Genomic DNA, 25190 nt, shown 5'->3' with positions numbered 1-25190 from the left:
AAAATAAGTTTAAAGTGCTGCAGTTTTCCCATAGAACAGGGTTAAAAAACCATGACTGTTTGGTTAGGTCTCATTAACATTAGCAACTCAGCAAATAAGCTTTTGGGGGTACAGAAGAGAAGGCAAAACCAACACCGTCTGAGACAGAACCCTTTGGACTTGGCCAACTCCATTTTGCGTCTGTGATATGGATGTAATGTAGACAAGGCCCGAGAGCCAAACTGGGCTCACTCTGTGCATCTAATAAAGCTTCTGCATTCTGTAACACAGGCAAGCGCTGAAGCTGCAGGCTGGTGAGTGAGACTGGCAGTAGGAAAAAAACATCCCTTTATATGTAAACTGAACCCATTTGCTCTGGATTCATTGACGCAGAGATCCCCAAGGCAGTTCAGAGTAGAACCACCTTTTAATTGTTCAGTAGGACTTCGTGCATGAGCAAGCACTCGAGTGAGGGGAGGTAACTGACTTCCACACATTCGTCGTCACTAACTACCTCAGAATTGGTGCAGGCTGGGCTGTGCCCTGTTCCCCACATTCAGTCCCTACTGGAGAAGCAAACTCCTGTTGAGCTGTGTAGGAAATATTTGGATGCAACTATTACTACTCCTCTGTTTGGGGGTGAGGGGAAGGGGGTCACTGAAGCACCACTGAAGCAAAGGCTTTAGGTCCCCTGCTGCCTATACTCTGAGTCTGCATGGAGTGGTTGGAGGGGCTCCCTGCAGCTTCTGGGAGACCAAAGGCCTAAGAATTTAACATGTTCAAGTCCCAACTTCACTGCTGAGTTTCAGGTAGGCAAAGACATGAAGGTTAGGCCTAGAAGTTAACAAACTAGTTCCAGGCAACTGTTCTCTTTTAAAAATCAAATCTCATTCAACTCTCTCCTCAGAGGGTAAGTTGACTTTGAAGGCCCTGCCCAACCTCTCCTCCGCCACTCACTCCATTCCTCCATGTGCCTGTCACTGCCTCATCTCTTTCCACTCAGCCCCGGCTGCTGCAAGCACCCCTCCTTTCTCCATCGAGCTCCCATTCATTTCAACAGGAGGGGTTGCAGAATTAGGCCCATGGATTCACATTTCCCTTCATGCTGCCCCTGTGCATGAAACAGCCTTCCACCTCTTCTGTCCTTCCGTGCATACTCTCCTCCCCCAGATTCTCTCTGTCCTGTGTTGCCAGAGAAGGGAATCTGTTTTCTCTGGGGTGGGTGAAGCGCTAGGTCTAGTTACAGAATTAGCATACAGAAACAACATTCCGCACTTACTAGCCTTTTTGTTCTGTGTTTGTACAGTGCCTAGCACAGTGAGTTTTGCTCCATGACTAGGGCTCCTGGAAATTATGGTAATACAGAAATAATAGCACAAAGACACAAGAATTGCATATTCATCCACTTCAGAGAAACCCCCTTGTGGGCAATGACACTATAATGAAGCATCTAGTACAGTGGTCCCTAAACTTTTTGGGAGCTGGGGATACAGCTCCCGTGGAGGGGGAAGAGGGCACAGACAGGGGTAAGGGGGCTACAGCTGGGGGCAGGGCTAAGGCTGGGGGCAGGGCTAGGAGCGGAGCTGCAGCCAAGTGTGCAGGAGCTGGGGCCAGAGCAGAACTGGGGGCAGTTCCCTCCCCTCTCTCTGTGGGGGCTGGCCTGGGCCTCACCATATCCCCCCAAACATGCTTTCATGGCCCACTAGGGAGGCACACCTACAGTATCATCAAAAACAGGATAATGAACTAGATGAGTCTGATCCAGTGTGGCAGATTCCATGTTCCTATTCATAAAGGCTATTAGCCAAGTCAATTTAACACATATGTCCTGCCTAAATATGTAATTTTCTAAGAGCTGTGGCTCTTGTCTCTAAGGCCTGGCGTACACCAGGAAGTTAGGTCGGTATAATTTACATTGATCAGGGCTGTGAAAAATCCACACCCAAGAGACATAGTTAAACCGACCTAACCCCTGATGTAGACAGCGCTAGGCTGACGGGAGAATTCTCTTGCTGCCCGAGCTACTGACTCTCGGCAAAGTGGTTTACCTACCCCAACGGCAGAAGACATGCCATTGACAAAGGAAGCATCTTCTCTGAAGCACTGCAATCGGCGGGGGGGATAGCTCAGTGGTTTGAGCATTGGCCTGCTAAACCCAGGGTTGTGAGTTCTTGAGGGGGCCATTTAGGGATCTGGGGCAAAAATTGGGGATTGGTCCTGCTTGGGGGTGGGACTAGATGACCTCCTGAGGTCCCTTCCAACCCTGATAGTCTATGATATTCTATGAATTGAGCCACTACAATATTTTAAGTGCAGACAAGCCCGAATATAAGCTAGTGACAAAGCGCTTCCATTCACTAAACTACCGCTTAGTTCAGATTTAGTTTAACGGCCCACTTCAGGGGTGGTGTAAGATGGACATTTTCAGGACTTTGCCAGAAGTGCTCAGCACCCATAACTCCAACTGAAATCAACAGGATCGCAGTACCTCTGAAAGTCAGACTTCTTCCACGAACAGACTCCTTTGCACCCACACACTAGTGCATAAGGGAACTGAAGCTGGTGAAACTTACACATGTTGGGAAGTCAGAAGGAAGTGAGGAATAGCAGTGGCTGCTTTAAATTACAATTTCTCACGTAGCCCAGGTAGTTGTGTTTCTTGCTATGCTCTCACCCTTTTTCAGCCCCTCGGGTTTCAAGATTACCAAAATTTAGATTCCTTTACATTCAATGGCCAAATGCAGACTTGAGGTGTAAGGTACAAGTTGGTAAGTGGATGCAAATCTGCATTAAGGCACTGGAAGGTATAAATTACACCAGTTGAAGTCTCCCCCTAGACTCCGCTCCAGTTTGGGCTGCAAAACATTAAGCCGTCTGCTCAGCTTGTGGAACTCTGATTTATGAGCTGGTTACTGATTGCACAGGTGGGAAGATGGCTGGGGAAAGGGTGAGATACAGAGTATACAATATGTCCACACTCATGTATCATTGACTATTATTATTCCAACAAGGAAACTGAAGTGTCTGCTACAGGCAGGTGTGCTGATGTCTCAATTGTGGCGGGAAACACCAAAATATTACTTACAAATTCAAATACACCTTTTAATTATGTGCTCCAATTTCTACTCTGTCATCAACCACAAAAACAAAAAAGCCAGACTGGCCATATACTGTCCATGGGCAATGTTAAGCCATTTCTCATTCACACAATAACCATCATCACAAGAGAACTCTAATACATATAAGACTGATTTATTATTCCCAATTCTGCCTTCCTTCACAATACTTAGGCACAAACAATGCAAGACGAACAAGAATACAAAACATCTAATGCTACTGAAATAAAATTAAAAAAACTTTAATTTGAAAACAAACCCCCTGCCATCGCAAGTATTAGGTCAAGCAGGAGACAAGTGAAACCTGCCATTGTTACGCATTCATAAAAATGTTTATTTACACAGAAAACCTCTATGAATCGAGGCAGGGTTTTTTCCCCTTCCTGCTCATATCATTTCCTTTCCTTTTCTGGGAGATGGCAGATTCTTTGGGAGTGCTAGCTTCACATTGGGTCACTTCCTCATCTGGAGTTTTGGAAGCCTGGTACATAAGAGACACAAATGATTCAAACAAAAGTTACCTTTATTTTCTGTAACATTCACAGTCAGTTTGGAAGATCAAGTCTGCCCTAGAAGGTGTGTGCACTTCCTGGAGACACACTAGCACTTCCTCTTAGAAAATTACTGCCAGACTTACACATTTATAACACAGTGTGTGGGGAGAAATATCCCAAAGCACTTCAGACTACTGTATGCAAATCCAACCCTAAAAGTGTATAAATTGATCAATTTAGGCTAGAAATTAGAAGGTTTCTAGCCATCAGAGAAGTGAGTTCTGGAACAGCCTCCCAAAAGGTTCTTCACCCCCATTGCTCCTAGCTAGTGTTAAGACAGAGTCTGATAAATTTATGACCCAGGTTATTTGATGGGGTTGCCTGTGATACAGGGACTGGACTTGATGAGCCAGGATGTCCCATCCACTCTTACGTTTCCTTCTGCCACTCTGGAACTTTCCCAAAATTCAGGAAGTCTGAAGAGTTAGAGTGAAGGAAAAAATGGAAAAAGTTTGGGGGGCGTGGGTTAAGGGAGGGAGAAATCAAACCCTAGACATTCATTCTACTACATTTAATTGCAAACAAAAGATAGAAAAGAAAAATATCAAAAAATTTCAAAAAATTGGTTTTCAAAAACCAAAATGAAAAATTTCAATTAGTTTTGAAATTTTCATTAAAAAAAATAACCAAGAAATGTGCCAAAAACCATATTCCTATGAAAATGTCAACCAGCCCTAGTTAACTAGGTCTTCATTTAAAGTACTATCACTGGCATCTGGGTCATCACCCATGAGACAAATGGGGCAGCTCACATTTGAGACCTATTTGTTTCTCACTCAGGCAGATGGCGACCCTTGGGTCACATTTTCAAGGTTGTTTCCCCCCCACAGCCATAACAAGGTTACGTCTACACTAGAAATGCTACAGTGGCGTAGCTGTAGTGTAGAGACTTGCTACAGTGATGGAAGGGGTTCTTCTGTCACTGTAGTAAATTCACCTGTCTGGGAGGCTGTAGCTAGGTGGATAGAAGAATTATTTTGTCAACCTAGCACTGTCTATACTGGGGATTATGCCACCTTAACTACGTCTCTCAGAGGTGTGAATTTTTCACATCCCTGAGTGACATAGCTGGGTCAACCTAACTTTCTAGTGTAGACCTACCCTAAGTTCCCCTCCTCCCCTTTAATTACATGATCACATACACATGGAAATTTCCAGTACATGCATCTGACGAAGTGGGTATTCACCCACGAAAGCTTATGCTCCAACAGGTCTGTTAGTCTATAAGGTGCCACAGGACTCTTTACTGCTTTTACATGATAACATACTATTTTTCCTGAGGACTCCCATCTCATTCAGTGCACAAGATGGACAGTGTTCAGGGAACAAATCAGGTTTGCATAGTGAAAGAAGCCGTTGTCTACGGCGTTAGAGGGCTTTCCCTTCACCCTCTCCCCTGATTCTTGTCTCGCAGACAGAAAGCAGACAATCAGAAATCCAAAGTGCAGGCAATGCAATGTTTATTGGGGTTAGTTTTCAGCAAGCATGTGTCCCATAACTCTAACGTCGCAGAGCCTTGTTTCCCACTGTCCTGTCCCAGCCCTCCTCAGCAGGCATAATTAGACCTGAGATGCACGCCCATAGTCCCACCCCTTACAATTTATGGTCATGTTCTGTTTTGGGGGGTTGGGGATCTTCATCCCATCTCTTTTGTACCCCATGGAAGGGGTAAGGAGTGAGGAGGTGCTATGGTCAGGGAAAGTCATTTCTTTGGCCTTTTAGTGTTTTATACCTTCCTCCCAATCCCCCTCCCAACTGGTTGCTTGCCTTTGCCTTGAGATAGGGGTTGAGGCAGTCTTCAAGTGTGCTCTAGTAATACGTTAACTGCTCTTATCTATGGGGCTGAGAGACTGTTACCCAAGGGATCTCCTCACCCTGCACCATTCACGGTCTCCTGTGACAGTTACATTGCAATGGACCTGCCAGGCACAAAAGCAAGACCTGCATAAAGAGCTTACAGTTTAAGTCAGACAGGACTTTGGGACAGACAATGCTCAAGGATGCAGCTGGGGAGGACAAGGCTTACACAAAATAACGTCACAAGGCCGATTGTTTATATAGGGTTAGTTCCCCATAGTTTTAAAATGTGATGTAAATTACTAATTTAAGGGAGGAGAGTGGTCAGGTTAGGGGAGATCATCAGAAGAAATGGGGTGTTGGGATAGCAGAATGGCTCCATGGCACGCAGAATCAGGGAGCATGTTTGGGGTGTACAGGGTGCCCACAGAGGTGCTTGGGGGAGAAAGACAAAAAGGGAATGTGACGGAAAGGCAGGATTAGCCGAGCACAGGGCCCAGATAGAATAGGGGCTGGTGGAAGCAGTGATCCCAGGGGCAGGCACAGAGCCCTGCCGAGCTGGGAGGCAAGGACTTTGTCAGACATCAGGCCCCATTTGTCTCCCCTTTGCCACAAGAAGCCGAGAGAATACAAAACCGAATACAAAACCAAATACCCCACCTACTGGAGGAACAAGGCAAGTGCGTTCTCCAGGAGGAAGGGAAGTTGGACAACAAGCAGCAACAACTTTCATTAGTCTGGGGAACGAGACTGCCCAGCTATTTTCCAGAAGTCAGACAATTGTCATGGGTGCAGGTGCCTCCTACTGTTACAACTGCAAAACAATTCTAGTTGTTTCCTCTACAGCTTGCTGGATATTTGAGTGGAAAAAGGAAACACTAAGCAACTGAGGCTGCAGGCTGCCTTTGACTCTGTTAAAACCATTTTAGTTGAAGGGTCAATAAACAGAAGCTATTCCACAGTTGCTGCACTTCTCTGATCAAGCACTATGAAGAGTTCTGAGTCACGATCTGTCCTCGCAGCTAGTTGTGGGGGGTAGTAACAGGGTCCCTGCTTTTCCCTCTCCTCTACACATCTAGGACCTGATTCTCCACCGCCCAGCACCTGGTGCAGTCATTCACAGCAGCGCAAAGTGAGTAACACTGCCATCTGAGCACTTTACACTGGCCTACGTGACAGCACAAGGTACAGGACAATGGAAAAATCAGACCCTGAGGAGCCCTCTTCGATCTCTCTGTAGTTGATATGGTGAGAAATTAGAGCATCTCTTCCACCACAAGCTCCCACTGTGTCCAGGGGAGAATGCTAAAACAGTCTCTTTGCTGAGCATGTGGAAACGGGCAGTGGCTGGCTGCATGTTGTTCTGCCTCAAGAGACCTCATCTCTATAAACTTGCCCTAGCACTCTGCGCCTACAACCATTTGTCTCATGTTGTGCAAAAGGCAATCTCTCCTCCATCGCCCTATGACAGACCTGTTACCCTCACTCCTTTCACTCTAGGTCTAGTAGGGCCTCAACCTTGTACACATACAGGAGCTTGCTCAAAGAGTAAAATCCCAGGGAACTCCTGCTGAGCCTACGTTTACGGTGGCTAACAGGACTTCAGGTAAATACTTTATCTGAAAACGTTTTTAATGTTGCCAAAGGAGTTCTGGGAAGTCTCCTGACCATGACATTCCATCAGGTGAGGGTGCAGAAAGATGGCTAGTTATATCATCTCATCCTTTCACTAATACGCTTCAGCACAAGAGATCTCTCCCAAACAAACACGATACTAAGGAAACCCACCTTCCAGAAAGTCTTCAGTGGATTGACAGCCCACTCCCTTGCCCCCATTGAGGGTCACCACAGCACTGGGGCAGCTAGAGGCACAGTCCATTATGACTGGTATAAATTTGTTGGAGATCTAAAATGTCTAGCTCCATCTTCAGGAGCTACACATAAGGAAAGGGGTTGAATAGCAGGCCCTATATGTTCTACCCACATGCTAAAACCACAGAGAGGAGTGACCAGCACCTTCCACGCCTGTGTATATAGGGTTAGAACATTTGTAATGCTTACAAAACACGTAACATTGGCTAGGCAGCTGGTGTGTCTGTCCTCTGCTTTCTACTCTAATCAGAATCATGGCACTACTTTGTTGTGCTCCCCCATGTATTTGTTGTATCCAGCCACTGTCTCTCATTATATATACTCAGACTGCAAAATCTTTGCGGCAGGGACCCTCAGTTCAGCGTGTGTACACACATAGTGCCTAGCTTCTCCCCAGCTTGCCAAAACACTGTGCCACACCCAAACTTAAACAAACCAACAAAAACATTTTCTCAGCTCATCCTTTGAATCTCAGGCTTTCAATACCTTCCCTCGACAGGGATTCTGGCAGTCCTGCCTCCTGCAATTTCCTGTCTCGCTCTCCATCAGCCAGTTCCTTCTCATAGCCAGTCCTTCAGTGGAACTCCCTCTATAGCGTCAGGTGCAACCCTGCCCCCTTACCGGGCTCAGCTGGGAGCACCTGCTCTGGCATAGGGGAGCTGGACCTACTCAGTTACAGGGGCTAGCCACTCTGTGACAGATGTCATGAGCAATCCCCATGTTAAAAGGACATAATCCCCTTCTATAATCTGCATATGACCTCACATTTCCCAAATATAACTGTATATTTATATTACACAAACAGAAAGCCAGCACCAAGTACAATAGGAAGGGACATTTTGACCAAGGACATTGGGGCAGATCCCAACTCTTAAAAATATCCCAGGACACTTTTCGTAAGTCCATGCAGAGCAGACACAGGAAGTGGAAGGACACACCTGAGACACAGGTCAGGTAAACGCTAGAAATGTTGCCAGCATAATAATGTCAGTTATGGGTGTGATTTTTAAATGAACGCTTTTATAACCAGCAAAGAGCCCTAGTGTAGACACAAGCTATGCCTACACTAGGAGCACTTTACTGGTACAAGAATATCGATATACCATACCAGGAAAGCACACTTAGTGTGGACACAGCTACACCAGCGAATATGGTCTACATATATGGTAAAACCACCACTCCAACGCCATCACAAATGACAAAAACTATACTGGTAGAAGAGCAGCTTTGCTGGAATACCTGCATCTACAGTAGGGCTTCTGCCAGCACAGCTCCGTCACTCAGGGATCACACACACCTCTTCACACCCCAACTGACATAGTTATCCGAGTAGCAGTCTATAGCGTACACCTAGCTGCAGTTGTATCAGCAAAAAAGTCCTTTTGCTGGTATAAGCTGTGTCTACACTAGTTATACTGGCAAAACTTTAAGCGTATACGAGGCCACTTACACAGGAATCTCGCTATGACAACGTGGGTAGGGAAACAAAGTAAAGTTTACCTAAACAGAATTAACAAAAATTTCTAAAAGAGCGAAGTTAAATTCAGAGAGTTCACATTATGGCACAATCACAGCCCTGGCAACCCAGGGACTCAATTCTATGAAGACAGGCAATCCACTCCCAATAAAAAAATACTGGAATTGGAACCTGAAATAGACATCCAAAAATGCACTGGGGTCAGTGGGTTAGAGGCAAGAAAAAAAGAACAGCATTGAAAGTCATGCCTATAACTGCGTCACTCACATTACTCCCTGAGGACTAGCAAGATTATACATGTGAAGATTAGCCTACACCCAATTCCTTTGTAGCAGAGTCAAAGCATGGTACATTTCTTACCCTATTTTGCTGGCTTGCGTACTTCTCAGTCCATTGTTTGGCATTTCTGATGAACACTTCCTTGTTGTATTTATACTCCGAGGACTAGAAATAATAAAGCAAGAGACAAGGAGGGTAGACACTTAATCAAGCACCTGCAAACACTCTTAGTTCCCTATATAGAAGAGTGAGCACAAGTACCATATAGTCTCTGCGCTAACTTGCATGCTCCCGCATTTGTACCAAGGGAACAAAAGAAGAGTACATACTATGTCTGCCATAAGGGGGTCATCGGGGTTAGGCTCGCTCATCAGAAGCTGTATGGAGGTCAGCAATGTGGAGATATTCAGGGACGGCCTCCATGCACCCTTCACAGAAACAGAACAATAAAAACAGAGCTTAACAGGGAGAAGTCTGATCATTAGCTGACATACAGAAAACAAGTTTTCCTCTGCAGTTTCCAGACCTCAATGCAGTACATAACGTGGTTACCACCAGTTGGTCAGTTTATAAAGCAGAGAAGACATCTGATGCCAGGTTAGTGGATCTCAAACAAATAAGGTTATGGCCTCTCCTACAAAGGAGAAAAACATTCCAGGACCAAACTGGCTCTCACTCTTTTGATTCACCACAGCTACAGTGCTAACTTCCTTTATCACAGACAGACAGAGGCACAGAGCTCAGACCAATTAGCCCTGGAGCTTCTATTTGGGCCATTTCAAGAGAGCAATTCTAGTGACACAGAGGAGATCTCACTCCAACTTAATTGACACTGACCCGCAGTGTCATCTACATCTGTATTGTATCAGGATCCAGGCTGTGATTTTTGACACGGTCTCCCACAGTATTCTTGCCAGCAAGTTAAAGTAGTATGGGCTGGATGAATGGACTATAAGGTGGATAGAAAGTTGGCTAGACTGTCGGGCTCAATGGGTAGTGATCAATGGCTCCATGTCTAGTTGGCAGCCGGTATCAAATGGAGTGCCCCAAGGGTCGGTCCTGGGGCCGGTTTTGTTCAATATCTTCATAAATGATCTGGAGGATGGTGTGGATTGCACCCGCAGCAAGTTTGCAGATGACACTAAACTGGGAGGAGAGGTAGATACGCTGGAGGGTAGGGATAGGATACAGAGGGCCCTAGACAAATTAGAGGATTGGGCCAAAAGAAATCTGATGAGGTTCAACAAGGACAAGTGCAGAGTCCTGCACTTAGGACGGAAGAATCCCATGCACCGCTACAGATTAGGGACCGAATGGCTCGGCAGCAGTTCTGCAGAGAAGGACCTAGGGGTTACAGTGGACGAGAAGCTGGATATGAGTCAATAGTGTGCCCTTGTTGCCAAGAAGGCCAGTGACATTTTGGGATGTATATGTAGGGGCATTGCCAGCAGATCGAGGGACGTGATCATTCCCCTCTATTCGACATTGGTGAGGCCTCATCTGGAGTACTGTGTCCAGTTTTGGGCCCCACACTACAAGAAGGATGTGGAAAAATTGGAAAGAGTCCAGCGGAGGGCAACAAAAATGATGAGGGGACTGGAACACATGACTTATGAGGAGAGGCTGAGGGAACTGGGATTGTTTAGTCTGCGGAAGAGAAGAATGAGGGGGGATTTGATAGCTGCTTTCAACTACCTGAAAGGGGGTTCCAAAGAGGATGGATCTGGACTGTTCTCAGTGGTAGCTGATGACAGAACAAGGAGTAATGGTCTCAAGTTGCAGTGGGGGAGGTTTAGGCTGGATATTAGGAAAAACTTTTTCACTAGGAGGGTGCTGAAACACTGGAATGCGTTACCTAGGGAGGTGGTGGAATTTCCTTCCTTGGATATTTTTAAGGTCAGGCTTGACAAAGCCCTGGCTGGGATGATTTAGTTGGGGATTGGTCCTGCTTTGAGCAGGGGGTTGGACTAGATGACCTCCTGAGGTCCCTTCCAACCCTGATATTCTATGAGTCTATGATTTTCAGAGGGGCACCTGACTCACAGGTCCCTTTGAAAATCCCAGCCCTTAAAGCATTAAAAAAAGCAAAGAAAAATAGGTCTTAGTGAGTAACCAATGGCATGCATTATATAGTCGCCTGTATCATGAGTATCCATGTAAACAAGAGCCAATATTAAATATCAGTGACGCTTTTTACAGCCGGGACAATAGGGGAGTTTAGCATCATCTGTAACCTCGTTGATCCCCACTACAGTAGCACTGCCTTACTTTGGGTGGTAATCGGAGAACATCCAGGCAAATCCTTCCAGCAGAGTCAATGTTGGGATGGTAGATTGGTGTCAGAAAGCGAATCTTCGGGGGTTCAAATGGATATCTTTAAAGAAAAGGTTTTAAAGGAACAGATTTCATTTAAAATATAATCTACCGGTAAATTGAATTTTCAGTTCCATTAGCATTCCATTTGCCACATTACCACAAACAACACTACAGTGTCCTCTCCCCAGCTACCTGCAAATTCCAACCATCTTCTCCTCAGCAAGTTTTTGGAGAAAACAACCCCATCTCTGGCCATGCCCTCTAACACAATGGCCTTGACTGTTTTCAATTTGGTTTCTGTCCTTTGCACAGCATTAAATTCCCTTTCGCTGGGAAGCTAACTTCTCATTGCCTCAGATTACTTATGCACCATACAGGTCCTTTTTTTTCCTTTCAAAAATATTTAAAGGCATCAAAATAATTTAAGGATCCTGACAAAGTATTTCTAGATTTTTTTTGTGCATTGTTACACACCTTGGGAGTTTGAAAGTGAAATCTTCCTATTACAAATAAATAAGTACATTAATAAAATCTCTTACCTAAAAACTGATGGATAATATCACAAAAAGGGAGGCTGAAGGCAAAGAACCAAACTATTATACTTTATGCCCACTGCTCCAATCCTCCTAATATACAGGATACCACTTCTTCGTATCTCACACAAACTGACATGTTTGACAGGAAGGTAAAAATAAACATCCTTCTTACTAGGTGTGTTCCCCCCTCTGCCCACCTTCCTAGATGTTGTGATTTAGTTACCTTTCAGGAACAACTACTTCCAAGTTGAAAACTCCTTTATCATATGGCGTGTTTGCACCACCCAAAATTTCTTAAAGAAAAAAATTAGACAACTATTACATTCAAAAGGAGTAAGTGTCCCCCCCAAGACACACACACACACACTCCCATCATGCTTCTGCTACAGTCGTGCATTCCCATCACACCGTTTCTAACTGTAGCAATGTCTGGATCTGCCAACAGAAGTGACCATTGCCACCTCGTCACTAAACATTTTGTTCTACCTTGCTGTGCAATAAGGTCAATAACCCCTATGTTTTAAGTGGGAACTAGGGAGGGGCTAAACAATCATTAGATATCTAATTCTGGAAGCAAAAAAAAAAAAGCGTGGGACTGTTACAGCCTGGAACCGCTTCACTGACAAAAATCATATTGCTGGAGCTCGGCTGAGCAAGCGCTCTGCACAGTGAAGAAAGAGTACATTATGTTGTCTCACTAATTCCTTTCGTGTGGCTGACCTTTCTATCTTTACACCCAAGCAAAGCCTGGATACTTGCTCCCTTCTCATACTTCAGGAGTCATGGCCCATTTCAACTTCTGAAGGAGAGAAAATTTCTCAAGTTCAGACTGTGAGCATGATACAATAACTATGGTGAACTTCAGCCACTAGTTGAAAAAGCCGTTGAATTAATGTTCAGCCCTAGAACCAGGACTGAGAATTGGCCTAGAGACCCAAGCAGTCTCTTCGATTAAGGTGGCAAAGCTAATGTTTAGGATTACAGGGCCATAATCTTCAATAGTGCTCCCCTGTATTGTTTCTTCTGGAAGTCAGTGCCTGAAATGGAGTTAATCTAAAGGGCCAAAGGCCGAGTTATGGAGGAAAAGCTCTGTGGGTGCCTGGCCTTCCTCGTAGCAGGAAACCAGAGTCTCCAAGCCATCTATAAAACCTTGTTAGCAAAGCACATCCAACCCCCTACATGAACAGATTCCTTCAGCGGTGTTGAAAAGCCAGGAGAGGGGGGTTACGGCTACTTCTAGCAACAGTAACTCATGTCACTTGAAGAACCATAAGTCCCTAAGAACTTAAAAGGGAGCATACCACTGTGTGGCTGTTTCCTTAACTACTCCCCCCGGTCCACACTTCCTAGCCACATGACCAGGAATCCAATCAATAGGGAACATAAAGAAGGGGAATTCCAAAGAAAAAAAAAAGAAGAGCGGACAAGAATCAAACAAAAATTTCATGGACTGGGGTTAATTTCATCCCCAAATTGCTAAGTACAGACAAAATATTCACTCCTGTGAATAGAAAAGGAGTACTTGTGGCACCTTAGAGACTAACCAATTTATCTGAGCATAAGCTTTCGTGAGCTACAGCCCACTTCATCGGATGCTCCTGTGAATGTGTCACCAGGAGGCTTTGCCAAGACACTGCCCAGTAAACATTACCATAGCAGAGAGAATTTTGGTGAAACACCTACCAAAAACAAAAAAAACCCAAACCATGATGATAATACATACGGGCTCGTAGATCATCCATCCGGTTTTTGTTTTGCCAGAACATAATGCCTGGGGGAGGCTCTGTGGTCAACAGATGCAGCTCTCTCTTCAGTCGTGAAGTTCTTTGCATCGTGCTGAAATATTGTAAGAAGAATTAGCACCTTATAGCTAGCACCTTTCATACTGTAGATATGGTACTGCCTTTCACAATAAGAAGTCAAACATCAGTTGCGCAAGGAGGACAGTCATTTGAAGCAGCCATTAAATACTCATCAACAGCCAGCACTTAGCCTTTAATATTAAAAGCTATTCTGTTGAGGGTGACGCAGAGCTAGGAAAAACAACAACGATCCTTGGAATTCTTTAAAAACATCTCGTCTCTATGGCAGCAAGAACCAAATTTTATACACACTCATGTAGCCCAACCAGGTAGTAAGATGACTTGGTCCACCAGAATGGATACAGCAATGGGCTGGGACTCCAGAGACCTGAATTCTTGTCCCAGTTCTGCCACTGGTCTGCTGCATGACCTTGGGCACGTCACTTCACACCTCTGTGCCTCAGTTTTCTCCTCTGCAAAAATGGCAGTAACGACACTGACCTCTTTCGTAGAGCACTTTGAGATCTAGTGATGAAGAGTGCTAGATAAAAGCTAGGTAATATTATTAAACTGTACTAACCAGCTTAAAACAAAAATATGCTTTAACCCAGGTATAGATCTTGGCTAAAGCATGGAATTTTGACCTTTTTTTATTAATCCTTCCTCAGCAGGGCAGGGTGGGCAGGAAGATGGGCTAGATCAGGGTTTCTCAACCCATGGGTCAGTACCCAAAATTGGGTCATCAGAGCGTTTCAAATGGTCACGTGACAGCTCCTGTCCCACGGGGCTGGCTGGGCTTGCCTCCCTGCTCCTGGCACTGCAGCCCCAGGGGTCCCAGCGCCACTCAGGTTTGGCCCAGGCATCATGACGACGGGAGTCTGGGTAGGCCAAATTTGAGCGAGTGGCACTGTAACCCCCTGAGCCAGGTCACAACTCCACTCAGACAAATTGTGGTTGCAACACCCAGACCAGAGAGCCAAGCCCAGCCAGCCCCACAGCACAGGAGCTGCAGGAGTCAGCACTGTGGGATGAGTGCCATGTAGGATCCGACCCAAACCACCCCAAGGCCTCCATCCCCAGACTATTTACTGGGTTACAATGGACCATAAACATTTACAAATGGGTCCTGAGCCCAAAAACATTGAGAACCACTGGGCTAGATAACCTCTTGAGGTTCCTTCCAGACCTACATTTCTATGATTATATAACTAAAAACTGACCAAACCATCTTATAAGCCAGCTCATGTACAACACAGGTTCAAAATAATCAACCATGCTGAGTAACCAATTATGAGACCATCAGGACTGTTGGGACCAAAGCATGTTGTGGCTGCAATACAGTACAAATCTATGTGGTTAAAACTGTCCTGAGCAATCTCCGTGAATATTCCCAGTCAAACACAAAAACATCCTCACCCACCAGGACAAGACAGAGAACCACGAAAATGTCACTAATTTGCCAAAAAATAGTTACTGGCAATGGGGAACAGATTTTGGCAAGTGGGAATTAAAACGGGTCCAACCCTGCCTGCAGCAAGATAGATGGCTAGTAATCAGGATCTTCCTAATATGGGGGTGGGGGGGGTGTCTCACCTGTCAGAAATTATAGCCTCCCCGCACTCCATGTCAGTGGCTACTTCAAAGCTTGGACAATCTACCCCTGTGTGTGTGGCGGGGGGAGGTGGTAGGGGGTCACTCCCCACCAGGATAACTATGTATCCCTCTGCCCCCACCCAGCTCTGGGGAAGAATTAAGCATTCCCTCCCCCCTTCCCCCCCATGAGGGCTAACTGTCTCCCTTCTCCCGATGATCACCCCACATTGTGTTTTCCCCAGGAATTGAAATTAGAGGGCGTGATTGAATTTACAGAGGGGTGAGAGCCAAGGGGCGAGACCACGAGGACAAAGGTGGGCTGTATGGCACCACAGTAAAAACTGAAAAATGTTCCACAAGCATTTTATTAGATTTAACTCTTTTTAAAATCATCACACAAATGAAATTGGCTATTCAAGCCTTCTGTGAAGCACTACATCTACATCCTTCTTGATTTCTTTTTGTAATTTTGCACAACTCTGTTAATGAGCTTCTCAAATGCAGTGCGTTCATCTTTGGTGGCTTCTCATGTGTTCAGTACTTCCAGTCCTTCAACTGATATGCTCATTAGTTCATTCACATGATCAGGCAGAAGGCAACTTCTTTCATAACACCAAATCCTATTAAATGATGAAAAAGAACGCTCAACTGTAGCTGTTGTGACTGGGAGTAGCAAGAAACAAATTCCTACTTCTTTCATCCCAGGAAACATAGCACAAAGATCGGGTAGAGCCACTACTGATGATAAAAAAGAAGCTGAAGTCAAATCTTCATTCATTCGTTGCATGACATTCCACTCTGCCTTTAAATTCTCTATTCTGTCCTGAGCACATGGCAGCCCCATTGCTGGCAGTGCCTCACTCCACTCAATTGTCGGTGTTTTATAAGACAGGGATCTGTAAAATCTACACAGAGGTTGAGTAGAATCCAGACGTCGCTGTTGTAGATTTGTAAGAATCAAGTCAATGTACTTTTTCAGCTAGCTTAACAAACACTTCTTGTCCTCTTCACTTAAGGAAGAGTCATTAGTCAACTTCTGGATTGAAGTCTTTGCTTCTTCCAGTACGTTTTCACTGGATATTTCTCTGATTGATCCAACTGTAGCTTCTATTGCTGGACAAAGATCTACTACTGTTGTAGCAGATGTCGATGACCCAAGTGGTTTCAACAGTAGCCTTACAAGAGAGAGAATAGCGATTGTCTTCTCTGAATGTAGTAGCAAAAGTAGTCCACCAGCCTCACTACTTAGATCTGTCCCCTCTTGGTAGATACTTTCCAAAGCCAGTAATAAGGGTTGCAGTAATTTTAAAACAACAGCCAAGGATCACTCATGAGAAAGCCAGTGGGTTTGCTCTTGGACTAATTTGAACTTCAGTCCCAGAGCATCTTCTGTTTCTTCCAAGACGTTCACTTTTTTTGGACTCTTGCTGGAGAGAAAAAAAAAAAAAGAGTATAACAAAGACATTACAATTATGGCTTTCTGAATGTCTTTTGAAGATTCTGCAGCTCGTACTAGCGCTAGCTGGAGTAGATGGCCTTTGCAGTGTGTATAGGAGAGATTAGGGTTACACTTCTCTCTGAGCAAAGCTTGTGCTCCACCATGTCTTCCAGAGAAGTTTGCTGCTCCATCAAATGCACAAGCAGCCATCTGTTGGGGTCCAATTTACAAGCATTTAACTCTTCTAAGATGTGGGCTGTCACAGATGCAGCCGATGTGTCTTCTATAACCTGAACATCTAGAAATGCATCTACTGGCCAACCACTGACATCAAGATAACGTATACAATGACTTAATACTTGACACCCACTTGCATCAGCCATGTATGCACATTTTTTTGATGTGGCAAGAGAATTCTTCACTTTTTCAACTGCTGAGTCTTTCACAGTTGCATCACATGCTTCTAACCACTTAGTTGAGTTTCTTGCAGAAAAATAGTGAGCATTTGCCGGTCTTGTTCAGAACCAGTGTCTAACTTCAGGGTTAACAAGTGACAATGCACTTAACACTGACCTACAGTTTGTAGTGTGCGGTATTTCTTGCTTAAATAGAAAGTATGATGCGACCGCCATGTTTATTCCCACAAACTGTGTTGTGTATTCAGCATTCTTAATGGCCTCACTGTAACGATGCTGGTTCTGGCGGGACCCAACTGAGAGTGCCAATTCAGGACAAATTGCTTAAAGCAGGGCAGTTACAGCCCAAGGTTGGGGTTTCTATGCACACCAAGGCAAACCAAACCAGCCAGACACAGAGGACTTCGGTTTTACCCCACTGGCTAACCACAAGTCACACAAGCAATTCCCTTAGACACCCCAGTTTCCCAGTATCACCACCAGTGCCACTTGTTATGGGGACAAATGGTTATGAAAACCAATACCCAAAACCAAAAAAAGGTTCTCTCGATTCCAAAGGACCAAGCCCCAGACCCAGGTCAATATACAAATCAAATCTTACCCACAAATCATGCTATTGCCAATCCTTTAGAATCTAAAATCTAAAGGTTTATTCATAAAAGGAAAAAGATATAGATGAGAGCTAGAATTGGTTAAATGGAATCAATTACATACAGTAATGGCAAAGTTCTTGGTTCAGGCTTGCAGCAGTGATGGAATAAACTGGAGGTTCAAATCAAGTCTCTGGAGTACATCCGCAGCTGGGATGGGTCATCAGTCCTTTGTTCAATGCTTCAGTATAGCAAAGTTCCTCCAGAGATAAGAAGCAGGATTGAAGACAAGATGGAGGAGCTGCAGCAGCTTTTTATAGTCTCTTGCCATGTGGTCTCTCTTTCTTTGTCCCAAGGACAAGCTGTCCATCACATGGCATGGAAAAACCTCAGAGTTCTGTCCATAGGCATGTCCCTGCATACCTTGCTGAGTCACAAAGTGTGTCTGCCTTCTCTCAATGGGTCACTTGTATAGCTGATCATCCTTAATGGGCCATCCAGCAGGCTAGGCAGAGCTGACACCAACTTGTCTGGAGTGTTCCCCAGAAGCATAGCACAAGTTTGAAATACAGACAGTATAGAGCCAATATTCTAACTTTAACTACAAAATGATATACACATATAGACAGCATAATCATAACCAGCAAACCATAACCTTGTCTTAGACACTTCATTTGACCCCCTTTATTCAAGATTTGGTGCCACTACAGGACCTTGGTTGCAACAATGATCTAAATGGTCCCAGATTATATCAATAATGTCACAACTCATTAAGTACTTCTAAACTTGATGCAGTACAGAGGCTTGGTGTTTTGCAGCCTTTTCATGTAGTTTATCAGCATTGACTTTGCTGATCGGTCTGGCAAACCAAGCTCCTCCAGTATTTCCAATTGTAGCAGTGGGAAGCTTTCCTTCTTCGTAAGGTTTTTTGCAAGAAATGCACCAGTAGCCATCTTTTGTAACTTCAATAAATGGAAAGAGTTTGACCGACAAACATCGGGAACTGCCTTCAGGTTGTGGAGACACGGTTTCTTCAATAGGTAGTTTTATTTGTGCTTCGGACAGTTCAGATGTAGATACGCCACTTGAACCTTCAGATGACATGTTGATATAGCCCTGATTCTTGGTATGTTCTTCATCTTGGTTGGTTTTTGAGGCCTTTGAATGGAAAAAATGTTGAATTGTTTTATCTTTCATTTTCACTTTGACCGGCAACTTATAAAACAGATAAGAATGTGACCATTACCCAGGGTACAATCTGGACTGTAGAACAGCTGTCTCCCCTCAGTTTTTGAACCTGGGGTGTCTTTTACACTGCTTCACTATGAGAACCACCACTCCTGGTCTGTTCACACACAGCCTCCAGCATATAACTTGCTCCCAACCACACAGTATGAGTGCTATAGTCAGTCACTCATGAATTACACTGCAGAACACCAGCAAACTCTCCAGTCCCAGACTTCCCCCCAGAAATATGCACCTTGTACTATCCAGCACTCTACTGGTCAATGCAAGCTCATATCATAAACAGAAAGTGATATGCACAAACCGTGTTATCTCAGGTGGAGATTCCCAAACACTTTAATCCAAACACATTGGTTTAGACAAAAACAAAACAAGTTTTTATTAACCACAGAAAGAAAGAGTATAAGTGATTACAAGTAATGAGGCATAAAAGTCAAAATTGGTTACAAAAAATAAAAGGCAATATGCAACTAATAACTTACTTAACAGGCTAAGTGAATTCAAAGTACAATGTCTTTCTCACCACATGCTTTTCATAGAATATCAGGGTTGGAAGGGACCTCAGGAGGTCATCTAGTCCAACCCCCGGCTCAAAGCAGGACCAATCCCCAACTAAGTCATTCCACCCAGGGCTTTACCAAACCTGACCTTAAAAACCTCAAAGGAAAGAAATTCCACCACCTCCCTAGGTAACGCATTCCAGTACTTCACCACCCTCCTACTGAAAAAGTTTTTCCTAATACCCAACCTAAACTTCCCCCACTGCAACTTGAGACCATTGCTCCTTGTTCTGTCATCAGCTACCACTGAGAACAGTCTAGATCCATCCTCTTTGGAATCCCCTTTCAGGTAGTTGAAAGCAGCTATCAAATCCCCGCTCATTCTTCTCTTCCGCAGACTAAACAATCCCAGTTCCCTCAGTCTCTCCTCATAAGTCATGTGTTCCAGCCCCCTAATCATTTTTGTTGCCCTCCGCTGGTCGCTTTCCAGTTTTTCCACATCCTTCTTGTAGTGTGGGGCCCAAAACTGGACACAGTACTCCAGATGAGGCCTCACTAATGTCAAATAGAGGGGAACGATCACGTCCCTCGATCTGCTGGCAATGCCCCTACTTATACAGCCCAAAATGCCGTTAGCCTTCTTGGCAACAAGGGCACACTGTTGACTCATATCCAGCTTCTCGTCCACTGTAACCCCTAGGTCCTTTTCTGCAGAACTACTGCCTAGCTCTGTCCCATTCGGTCCCTAGTCTGTAGCAATGCATGGGATTCTTCCATCCTAAGTGCAGGACTCTGCACTTGTCCTTGTTGAACCTCATCAGATTTCTTTTGGCTGAATCCTCTAACTTGTCTAGGTCCCTCTGTATCATATCCCTACCCTCCAGCATATCTACCTCTCCTTCCAGTTTAGTGTCATCTGCAAACTCGCTGAGGGTGCAGTCCACGTCATCCTCCAGATCATAAATGAAGATATTGAACAAAACCGCCCCAGGACCGACCTTTGGGGCACTCTGCTTGATACCAGCTGTCAACTAGACATGGAGCCATGATCACTACCCATTGAGCCCGACAATCTAGCCAGCTTTCTATCCACCTTGTAGTCCATTCATCCAACCCATACTTCTTTAACTTGCTGGCAAGAATACTGTGGGAGACCGTATCAAAAGCTTTGCTAAAGTCAAGGAATAACACGTCCACTGCTTTCCCCCTACTTTTGCAGTCTCGCTGGCTAGAATCCTTTCAGCAAAGCTCCCTCCGCCTCCCCAGTTCAGTGCTCCTTCAGGTGTTTCTGATGCTGTGAGCAAAGAGAAAGGGAGGAGTGTTTTGGGGTTTCTCTCCTCACTTCTTACAGTTCTCTTTTCCCTTTGAAGATCATCTCCAGCTGGGGTTCAGGTGACAGGAGTCTAGAGGATAGAAACTTCCATCTGTTTTGCTGTCAATATGTAAAGTTCTCACTCAGTCCTTTCTTCCTGCCAAAGAATGGCCAATTAACCAGGTGATAGTCCATCTGATTTTGTTGACACCTGGCTGAAGTGTTGGCTAGTCTTTTGTCTCTGGGGAACCGGTTTGAAGCTGGTTCCCCAGACTTGGAACATGACTTATAAAATAGAATTTTATAACTTTGCATATAATGTTGCCACACATTTTACCAGGACAATAAAGTTCAACAGATTATGAGTTTTCAAGTGATACCTCACAAGGAATACTTTGTACAGAATTTATCATAGACTTGTAAAAAGGGTGAATATAAGAGTACAGACTGTCATAATTAATAAATTAAATTTTTGTTAGGACAATGCAAATTACAGTTTTAGCTTTCTAAAGCAAAATATATCAAAAAATTTTAATGTATTTAATTTCAATTGACTTCTGAAAAATTATAATAAAAGTGTTTAGTACAGAAACTCCCAGAGACAGTGACCTCTCTAGATAGCGACAATGCGAGATGACCTTGGCAAATAAGGCATTTTAAATACCTTGCCTAATAGGAAACATATATTTCTATAAGTTTCCCAGTCACAAATCTAGCATACTAGAGCAAAGTCCCTAAACACACTAATCTAGTCATCCCAAGAAGAAATTATATTAATTCCTTCTATATATATGCATAAACTTTCATGAAGTTTCAATAAAGGAGTTAAGCGTACTGTGGCTGCCCAGTTACTGTAAGCAAGTTTTCATAAGTTTCAAGTTTTCATCTGTCGGCAAGGCAATTCGGAGCTAACTCTTGGCCTCACATTTTAAACATCATGAAACACCAATAAACATCAGCATTTGAATTTATGATGATTTACTGTTGTTTATAAATCATAATTTGAAATTATTAGGTCAGCCAACCTCTCTGAAATGAACGAGCCAGCACTGTCATAACAAACAGCTGTGGGAGGCAGCTATTCTTTGCTCATAGTTTCAAACCTATTAAGCATTTCCAAGAACAAAGATTTTATCGTATATATGCTTTTAAAGCATGTATTAATGTTTCAACTTCAATTCAAATTTCCAAACATCAAAATGAATTTTTTTTCCAACTAGAAATTTTAAAAAACTAGATTTAGCTCAGGGGTGGGCAAACTTTTTGGCCCGAGGGCCACATCTGGGTGCGGAGATTACTTGCAGGGCTGGGGCAGGGGGTTGGGGTGCAGGGACGGAGTGTGGGAGGGGGTGCAGTGTGCAGGAAGGGGCTCAGGGCAAGGGGTTGGGGCAGAGGAGGGGTGCGGGGTGTATGAGGGGGCTCACGGAAGGGGGTTAGGGTGCAGGAAGTGTGCGGAATGCAGGAGGGGGCTCAGGTCAGGGGATTGAGGTGCAGAAGGGATGCAGGTGCAGGAGGGGGCTCAGGCAGGGGGGTTGGGGTGCAGGAGGGGTGCGGGATGCAGCAGGGGGCTCAGGGCATGGAGTTGGGGTACAGGGTGGGTTCAGGCTCTGGCCCGGCGCCGCTTACCTAGAGTGGCTCCGGGGTGGCAGCTGCACGCACTGAGGCCAGGGCAGGCTCCCTGCCGCGCCACTCCGGGAAGCAGCCGGCACCACGTCCCTGCGTGGCCGCTGAGGGAGAGGGAGGCACAGAGCTCCGCGTGTTTCCCTCTCCTGTGGGTACCTCCCCTGAAGCTCCCATTGGCCGCGGTACCCCGTTCCTGGCCAATGGGAACTTTGGGGGAAGTACCCACAGGCAAGAGCAGCGTGCGGAGCTCTCCCCCCACCCCCCGGCCCATGGGCTCCAGGGACATGGTGTGGCCGCTTCCCGGAGCCCAAGGCGGTGGCAATCCCACGGGCCGGATCCAAATCCCTGAGGGACCAGATCCAGCCCACGGGCCGTAGTTTGCCCACCCCTGATCTAGCTGGAAAGTGACTAAATTAGCAACGCTGGCCAGGGGAAGGGGAAGGTAGGGAAATCCCTGTTCAGGGACATTCCCCATGGGGAGTAACTGTTCCCATCCCCCCACCACGACCAACCTGCCCCAAGGATCAGGGTCACTCCCCATGGGGCTGACTGCCCCCCACGCCCACATGACCAGCCCACCCCAAGAGTCAGGGTCACCCCCCGCAGGGAGGCCACCTGCCCATCTGTGACCACCCCACTCCCAGGGTCACTCCCCCATGGGGGCCACCTGCCCCCCACCCTCACAGTTGGGGTCACCCCCCCTTCAGGGAAACTGCCCCCCATTCCTCCCTGCCCCCAGAGTCAGGGTCACTCCCCCGTGAGGGCTAACCGCCCCCTCGGACCACCCCATTCCCAGGGTCACTCCCCCATGGGGGCCACCTGCCCCCCACCCTCACAGTCGGGGTCACCCCCCCTTCAGGGAAACTGCCCCCCATTCCTCCCTGCCCCCCTAACCTCCCCCTAGGACCACCCCACTCCCAGGGTCAGGGTCAGGGTCAGTCCCTATTGGGGCTAACTGCCCCCCTCCGCCATGACCCCTGTGTGGGGGAGGGGTGACTGTGCGGTTCGGCGCGAGGTCGCCCCGCCCCCCCACTCACCCGCGCAGCCTCGGCCTCGCGGCGGCGCCACAGACAAACGAACGGGGGGGAGGGGCGCGAGGGGAAACGTGAGACGCGAGTGACGGCCCCGCCGGGCGCAACCCAGGGGCGGGATTTCCCGCGGCGCCTAGCAACCAGCCAGGCCCACTCTGAGTCGCTGAGCGGAGGTGCCCATCTGCGGGGAGAGCGGGGCTGATTGGCCGGACAAGGACCCGGAGGCCCCGCCCCGGGGCTTCAAACCTTGGGAGCGGGGAGGCGACGCGGTGTGGGATTGGAGGAGCCGTCCCGGGGCCCCGCCCACCCCTCCTCGCGGGCACCCTCCCCACAGAGGGGTAGAGGGCGGGGCGAGAGAGGTCACTGGCCTCCCTGCCAGGGCCGGGTGGGGCTCGAGCCCCGTCCACACTGGGAGCGGGGGGTTCAGCCCCCGGGGTGCGTGGGGCGGGCTGGGTTTGCACACTTTAACATGGACACATGCGAGTGCATGCACGCACACATCAATATATGGGGGGGTTGGACCCAGCTGCTGGAGTCAGGGGATTGTGTGAGAATTTCCCCCATGCTAGCACTAGCATGAACTCATGGAAGGGGGGGCAGTTTCACCCCAGCTGCTACGGTCAGGGGATTGCCTGAGGATCTCCAGCCCGGTTTGCAGCCACTCTCAGGAGGGTGGAGAAACGCCTGGCTCCCGTCGTGAAGCAAGAGTCGCGTCACCCCCAAAAGCTTGTACGTGAGAAGGGGAAGGGAAAGAGACCTGGGATTTTATATATATCTATATATATCTATATATATTTAAATCTTGTGATTTGGGGGGGCCTGACTCATGAATTTTTGCATGCTCAGGGTTAGTCACGCTGCAGCTGGCTGTGATCAGTGTGTAAGGTCAGTTTGTGCCATGGGGAGGGTTGCCAGGGGCCGCAGACCCAGCAAAAATAAGGTTTTAAATCAGTCTGGCTCACTGAGGGGTGCACTTTAAGCATTGTCTTTCCAAAGCTGCTGCTCCTCAATTCTGATAGATCCCCACACACTTTATTCAGACCACTTTAAGAACTGATTGAGGTGAATCCTTGCTTCCCCTATCCTCCCCACAAAGGACAGGGACTGTCTTTTTGTTCTGTGTTTATACCATGGGGTCCTGGTCCCTAATTGGGGCTCCTAGGCCCTACTGCAATACAAATACCTGTAATTAATATATCACTCTCTCAAAGCAGCATCTGGGCTACAGATTTACAACCTGTTGTAACCTGGTCATCCCATAAATATGTGGTAACTGAGTCCCCTGAAAAGAAAAGCAGTACTTGTGGCACCTTAGAGACTAACCAATATATTTGAGCATAAGCTTTCGTGAGCTACAGCTCACTTCATCGGATGCATAAGGTGGAAAATGCAGTGAGGATGTTTTATACACACAGACCATGAAAAAATGGGTGTTTATCACTTCAAAAGGTTTTCTCTCCCCCCACCCCACTCTCCTGCTGGTAATAGCTTGTCTAAAGTGATCACTCTCCTTACAATGTGTATGATAATCAAGGTGGGCCATTTCCAGCACAAATCCAGGATTTAACAAGAACGTCTGAGGAAGGGGGGGGGTTGAGAAAAAAAACCAAAAACTTAGGCTTGAATAGAGACTGGGAGTGATTAAGTCATTATGCAAGGTAACCTATTTCCCCTTGTTTTTTCCTACCCCCCGCCCCCCACTGTTCCTCAGACG

General features: G+C 46.2%; 1 protein-coding gene across 2 annotated transcripts; it reads right to left on the bottom strand.

Annotated features, from left to right (window-relative positions):
* Positions 1-3215: 3215 nt before the first annotated feature.
* UBE2T (ubiquitin conjugating enzyme E2 T) lies at positions 3216-23640 on the bottom strand. 2 transcript variants are annotated; one of them, XM_037885214.2, is made up of 7 exons: positions 23483-23640; positions 13650-13762; positions 12150-12219; positions 11343-11448; positions 9404-9502; positions 9156-9239; positions 3216-3576 (listed from the first exon to the last, which is right to left on the bottom strand). In XM_037885214.2, the coding sequence occupies exons 2-7, from the start codon at positions 13756-13758 to the stop codon at positions 3448-3450; spliced, it is 597 nt and encodes a 198-aa protein (XP_037741142.1). In that variant the 5' UTR covers positions 13759-13762; positions 23483-23640; the 3' UTR covers positions 3216-3447. The 2 variants fall into 2 exon arrangements, with proteins under 2 accessions (XP_037741142.1, XP_037741143.1); XM_037885215.2 differs by lacking the exon at positions 23483-23640 and adding an exon at positions 22449-22471.
* Between the last annotated feature and the right edge of the window lie 1550 nt (positions 23641-25190).

This window comes from Chelonia mydas, chromosome 21, assembly GCF_015237465.2.
Source record: "Chelonia mydas isolate rCheMyd1 chromosome 21, rCheMyd1.pri.v2, whole genome shotgun sequence".
In the NCBI taxonomy this organism is placed as follows: Eukaryota; Metazoa; Chordata; order Testudines; family Cheloniidae; genus Chelonia; species Chelonia mydas.
Note: the sequence above shows the minus strand (reverse complement) of the source record. Positions and strands in the feature narration are given on the sequence as shown.

Coding starts and splice junctions, on each gene's coding strand:
- UBE2T (XM_037885214.2), bottom strand. CDS start 13,758: ATGCAAAGAACTTCACGACTGAAGAGAGAGCTGCATCTGTTGACCACA. Junction 12,220..13,649: donor GATGGATGATCTACGAGCCC/GTATGTATTATC, acceptor TTTTTCTTTAAG/AAATTTTGGGTGGTGCAAAC. Junction 9,240..9,403: donor ACCCCCTTATGGCAGACATA/GTATGTACTCTT, acceptor TATTATTTCTAG/TCCTCGGAGTATAAATACAA.